General features: G+C 48.6%; 1 protein-coding gene across 1 annotated transcript in view; it reads left to right on the forward strand.

Moving 5' to 3' along the window:
- Nucleotides 1-883, forward strand: part of LOC143975859 (protein shortage in chiasmata 1 ortholog-like) — a 156748-nt gene extending 155865 nt beyond the window's left edge. The window contains exon 15 of the mRNA XM_077478416.1: nt 657-883. Within this exon, the coding sequence (XP_077334542.1) occupies nt 657-868 (212 nt within the window). The 3' untranslated portion in view covers nt 869-883. The remainder of the gene's footprint in view (nt 1-656) is intronic.
- Nucleotides 884-6758: the final 5875 nt, after the last annotated feature.

A 6758-nucleotide genomic window follows, 5' to 3' on the forward strand; every position in this document is an offset into this window, starting at 1 on the left:
AATTTGTTTTATGCATGTTGCGTAAGGCAGCCCATTTGCTTTTAATGGGCCAATAACGAGTCTGGAAACACAGAAATGTACTTGCACTGTTTGTGGGTAACACAGTATCCCAAGCCCACAGTGCATTAACATTTGTAGGATGTGGTTGACTGAAGGGCAGTTGCGTTCCTTTATTTTGTTTATGTGTACCATTCTGGGCAATGCATTGTACCACAGCGTACAATGCTATCACATCTGTAAGATGTGGTTGGCTGACCTTTATATTGTACATATGTGTTTGGGGTACCACTCAAAATGAATGACAATGCATATATACTGCACATTGTGGTGCATCATAACAGATGTGAAACAAATGTGCCTGCATTGGATATCATTAACAAAAGTAGATGGGCCACATATGCTATTGTTAGCCATTTATTTTAGGCAGAGAATCCATGAAAGTTTTTTCGCAGACCAGTTTATGAAAATGTTGTCATTTTAGGGCATGATGTAAACAAAAGCAACTGCCAAACAGGAAACAATGCTTTGAAGATTAATAAAATGATTGCAGCATAACTATGTAAATACCACATTGTTTTTTGTAATTGCTTTATAAAATGTCCTTCATTATTTTTTCTGCTTGACACTGAAATTTTTTTTGTTGTTTCTGTCAACAGAGAGCCAGTGTCACGCTTATCGAGTCCTTCAAGCAGCAGCAGTACCTGTTCTAAACAAACTCACATGCCACGGTGTGTCTGCCTGCGCCAACTGGAAGTTTGCTTCTGTCAGCTTCGACTCTACTCGATTCCTGTTATGCCAACAAGAAAAAACTGTCACCAACAGATGCAAAATAGGTCTGTTTTGTACAATTATTAGTGAAAGCAAATGAATAAAAGTTTATGCATAAGCGAAATCTCACACACAATACAGTCTTGCCCATATTTCATGCAGCAGTAGTGAATTATTGGATGGTGCCACAATACAATTATTGGAAAATAAGGTTTTTCACCAGTACACCTTGGTATAGTGATAGTTGTGTTAAGCATCACAACCCAACTTTCAGGACTTTGCAGGATCTCTTTTTCAAGCAAGAGCAAAAAAATCAATAAGGTTCTACCATTCTCCTACTCTATGTAAAAAAAATATATATTTGTGTTGCAGTTGGGATTTTCTCTAGGGCTGGCCATACATTATACAATTTTCTTGTTCAATTTTCCTTTAGATTTACCAAAACAAAAACAATGTAATATGAGGTCAAACCAAAACACTTTCAAATTGTATGCAAACAGACAGGCCCTTGCACTACACAGTTGAAGGTAAATCTAAAAGTCTAATGGAGGCCCTGATAACAGTAAAAACCTAAAACGGGCTTAACCACTTACGGACCACCCGCCGTCATTATACGGCAGCTGTTTGAAGAGGAATACCATTGTTATGGTGGCAGATAGCTGCCGTAATCCGGTATCCTCTTCAGCAGGCGGTCCGCTTTTAGATACAATTTCTAAAGTATTGAGACACCTGCCTTTACATGCACATGAACTTTAATGGCAACCCAGTCTTAGGCTCGATTCACATCTATGCATGTTACTTTTGAGCGTTTTTGCAGTGCTTTAGGCAGTGCTCGTCAAATTTTTGAACGCGATTTTACAGCGCTTTTGCCACGATTTGCATTTTGTGTTTTTTTTTTACACTGTATATAGCTTGTTGCTAAGGAGGGGACTGGGAAGCCGGTCACCGCGTCCTTAACAACTGATGGGTCATCAGCTGTCAGTGGGTTTCCCCGCTGAATGTAAAAAAAAAGAATTTCCGGCTAAAAATAATAATAATAGGAATAAAACAGTGTGGGGTCCCCCCCAGGTCCATACCAGGCCCTTGGGTCTAGTATGGACCGGGGGGGGGGGGGGGGGTTGCTCCACGCTGTTTTTTTTAACAATTTTTTTTTTAGCCGGCGATTCTTTTTTTTTTTTACATTCAGCGGGGAAGCACGCTGACAGCTGATGACTCATCAGTTGTTAAGGACGCAGCGGTCGGCTTCCCGGCCCCCTCCTTAGCAACCAGCTATATACAGTGTAAAAAAAATGAATAAAAAACGCAGAGACACAAAAATGCATTGATGTGGACATGTTTCATAGGAACCCATATTAAAAAATTTCCCTGCATTTCTGCAAAATGCATAAAAAAACACATTAGTGTGAATAGAGCCTTAGTCAATAGTAGGGATGAGCTTCGTGTTCGAGTCGAACGCATGTTCGACTCGAACATCGGTCGTTCGTGCGTTCGCCGAATTCCGAACGTTTGGGCCGTTCGCGGCAAAGTTCGTGTGGCCCACAATGCACTGCGATGGCACAATGCATTGCTGTCTCACGATTGGCCAAGCATGCACTGTGACCCCGCATGCTTGGCCAATCGCAGCGCCAGCAGCGAGGAGAGCCATGGTTGGCCACAGGCATCCTGCCTGTAGCCAATCATAGCTCAGGCTGTGTAGTGCACGCCCCACACTATATAAGGCCGCCATTAAGGCAGCCTCGTGCAGTGTGTTGGCGTCTGAAGCAGTGGGTGTTCTGTGTACCTTCAACACAGTTACACACCAATCGTTTTTGGCTGATTTACTATCTTGCTCTTGTGTAGTGGTTACTGTCTGTGCCCTGACCGCAGTATACACCACTATATTCACCTCACCTATATAGCTAGTGATCTAGCTTTAATAATAGAGCTTGCAGTCAGTAGTGTTAGTGTGTGCTGTCTGCGTGCTCTGTACCCAGTACATACCACTATATACACCTACATAGCTGTTCTCTATTTGAGCCCGATTGTCATCTGCAGGAGTTATTGGAAGTTGTGTGTGCTTCCAGCACAGCACAGTATACATCTGTATATACCCCTTTAACTCTGCTGTTTTCTGGTTATTGTCTGCGTGCCCTGACCGCAGTATACACCGTGATATTCACCTCACCTATATAGCTAGTGGTCCATCTTTAACAATAGAGCTTGCAGTCAGTAGTGTCACTCAGGAGATAGTGCGTGCTGTGTGCGTGCTCTGTACCCAGTACATACCGCTATAATCCACCTACATAGCTGTTCTCTATTTGGGCCCGATTGTCATCTGCAGGAGTTATAGGAAGTTGTGTGTGCTTCCAGCACAGCACAGTATACATCTGTATATACCCCTTTAACTCTGCTGTTTTCTGGTTATTGTCTGCATGCCCTGACCGCAGTATACACCGTGATATTCACCTCACCTATATAGCTAGTGGTCCATCTTTAACAATAGAGCTTGCAGTCAGTAGTGTCACTCAGGAGATAGTGTGTGCTGTGTGCGTGCTCTGTACCCAGTACATACCGCTATAATCCACCTACATAGCTGTTCCCTATTTGGGCCCGATTGTCATCTGCAGGAGTTATTGGAAGTTGTGTGTGCTTCCAGCACAGCACAGTATACATCTGTATATACCCCTTTAACTCTGCTGTTTTCTGGTTATTGTCTGCGTGCCCTGACCGCAGTATACACCGTGATATTCACCTCACCTATATAGCTAGTGGTCCATCTTTAACAATAGAGCTTGCAGTCAGTAGTGTCACTCAGGAGATAGTGCGTGCTGTGTGCGTGCTCTGTACCTAGTACATACCGCTATAATCCACCTACATAGCTGTTCTCTATTTGGGCCCGATTGTCATCTGCAGGAGTTATTGGAAGTTGTGTGTGCTTCCAGCACAGCACAGTATACATCTGTATATACCCCTTTAACTCTGCTGTTCTATAAAAAAGGCATCTGCAGGAGTTAGTGGGTGTTGTGTGCCTCCAGCACAATATAAACTACCCAACTACTGTTTTACCCAACTCCCTTCAGGCCATTACCATGTCTGGAAGGCCAGCAAGAAGAGGCAGACAGGCGCGAGCCGATAAAAGAGGGCAAGCAGGCTCTGTGTCTAGAGACAACAGTGCTGGTCGTGGACGCGGTGCATTGTCATCAGCACGTGGCCATGGGACATGCTTGTCCTTCTTTTCTGCAGCTGGACATGTTGAACCGCAACATGCCAACGACTTGGTAGAGTGGATGACCAAGCCCTCTTCATCCTCCTCATCCTCTCTCACCCAGTCTCAGGGTAGTAGAAAAGCAGCTGCCAACACATCGTCGTCCCTCCTCTCAATGTCATCATCAGTGACTCCTTCCCTAGACCCACCACGTCCTCCTGAGGAGTCTCCTGAACTCTTTGAGCACAGTGTTGGGTACATGCTCCAGGAGGATGCCCAGTGTTTGGTGGGCTCTGATGATGACACTCAGCTAGAGGAAGGCAGTAGCGTGAGTGCAGAGAGAGAGGATGCTCAAGAAGCACAGCAATCTGGCAGTCATGTTCCACAAGCTGCAGCATACTGCCAGGTTTGCTACAGCGATGAAGAGGGAGGGGATGATGAGGGCACTGACTCCACGTGGGTGCCTGGAAGGAGGGAGGAGGAGGAGGAGGAGGAGGCACATGTCCAACGAGGCAGGATGCCCTCCGGGGGCCAGCTTAGGGGCAGCACACCGACTGAATCACACCGCAGAGCTCCGCCTGCGCAGAGCGCTTCCTCTGCGCGTTATTCTAAAAGTTCTTTGGTGTGGGCCTTTTTTGAGACGAGTGCATCAGATCGCACCGCTGCTATTTGCAACATATGTCTCAAGCGTATCTCACGTGGCCAAAACATCAGCCGCTTGGGCACCACATGCTTGACCAGACATATGTTGACCTGCCATGCAGCTCGTTGGCAAGCATACCTCAAAGACCCACACCAAAGAACAAAGCGGACCTCTCCTTGCTTCTCATCAGCTGGCATCTCCAACCCCACTAGACCTTCAGTCCTCTCTGAAACCTGCTCTGAGAGGAATGAAGGTGTAGAATTAGGTGTGTCACAGCCAAGTGCTTCCGGGAACTCTGCTAGTGGTACATCCACGTCCGATTATAGCAGGCAAATGTCCCTGCCCCAGCTGCTGGACCGGCGGAAGAAATTTACTCCCAGCCATCCACATGCCCAGCGGTTGAATGCTAGCTTGGCTAAATTGCTAGCACTTCAACTGCTGCCTTTTCAGTTGGTAGACTCGGCCCCCTTCCGTGAGTTTGTACAATGTGCGGTTCCTCAGTGGCAGGTCCCCAAACGCCACTTTTTCTCACGGAAGGCGATTCCAGCTCTCTACCGGCATGTGGAAGGCAATGTCCTTGCCTCGCTGGACAGGGCGGTCAGCGGTAAGGTGCATATTACCGCTGACTCATGGTCCAGCAGACATGGACAGGGACGTTACCTGTCTTTCACGGCCCATTGGGTCACTCTTCTGGCTGCTGGGAAGGATGCAGGACAAGGTGCAGTAGTGTTGGAGGTTGTTCCGCCACCACGCCTCCAAAATGCTACTATTGGTTGTGACACACCTCTCTCCTCCACCCCCTCCTCTTCTTCTTCCTCCATGGCCTCTTCCAGTGCTCTGTCCTCAGAACCAGCGGTGCTCCGTAGGCGTTGCAGGGGCTACGCAAGTACGCAGGCAAAACAATGCCATGCCGTGCTTGCGCTGGTTTGTTTGGGGGACAGGAGCCACACTGGGGCGGATGTTTTGTCAGCGCTGCAGGGGCAGGCCGAGAGGTGGTTGACGCCACGCCAGCTTAAGCCAGGAATGGTGGTTTGCGACAATGGCACCAACCTCCTCTCCGCCCTCCGACAGGGACAACTGACCCATGTGCCCTGTGTAGCTCACGTCCTTAACCTGGTGGTGCAGCGGTTCTTGGGCAGGTACCCCGGCTTACAGGATGTCCTGAAACAGGCCAGGAGAGTCTGTGTGCATTTCCGCCGATCATTTAATGCCTGTGCTCGGCTGGCTGAGCTCCAAAAGGAGTTGAACCTGCCCAAGAACCGCCTTATATGTGACATGCCCACCAGATGGAACTCAACATTGGCCATGCTGCAGCGACTGCACACGCAGCAGAGGGCCATCAATGAGTACCTGTGCGACTACGGCACCAGGACAGGGTCAGGGGAGCTTGGTTTTTTCTCACCACGCCAGTGGGGCATGATCAGGGATGCATGCACTGTCCTGTCACCGTTTGAGGAGGCCACAAGGATGGTGAGCAGTGACAGTGCATGCATCAGTGACACTGTACCTCTTGTCCACCTCTTGGAGCATACGCTGCGTGGAATAATGGACAGGGCACTTGAGGCAGAACAGAGGCAGGAAGAGGAGGACTTCCTTGCCTCTCAAGGCCCCCTTTATCCAGACAGTGTTCCTGCTGTGCCACCCATCACACAGGAAGAGGGTGAGGAGGAGGAAGAGGAGGAGGAGGATGATTGTGTCAGCATGGAGGTGGAGGCTGGCACTCAGCATCAGCAGCAGCAGTCTTATAGGGATGATTTACAGTCCCAAGAAACACGTGGACTTGTACGTGGCTGGGAGGAGGTAGCTGCGGATCATGTTGTCCTTAGTGACCCAGAGGACTCTGGACCGAATGCCTCAGCTAACCTACGCTGCATGGCCTCCCTGATCCTGCAAAGCCTGCGGAAGGATCCTCGTATTCTTCGGATCAAGGAGAGGGACCATTACTGGCTGGCCACTCTCCTTGATCCACGGTACAAGGGTAAGGTTGCCGACCTTATCTTGCCATCGCAGAGGGAGCAGAGGATGAGACATCTCCGGGAGGCCTTGCAGAAAGCTCTGTGCAACGCGTTCCCAGAGACTGGGAGGTCACAAACTCCTGGTCCTGGACAACGTGTTGCTGAGGCATCAGTCAGAAGGAGCGGTGGAGAAGGTGGCCGTCTGACT

Source organism: Lithobates pipiens, unplaced genomic scaffold (assembly GCF_037356315.1).
Source record: "Lithobates pipiens isolate NorthernLeopardFrog02 unplaced genomic scaffold, aLitPip1_a1.2 Scaffold_13, whole genome shotgun sequence".
Taxonomy (NCBI): Eukaryota; Metazoa; Chordata; class Amphibia; order Anura; family Ranidae; genus Lithobates; species Lithobates pipiens.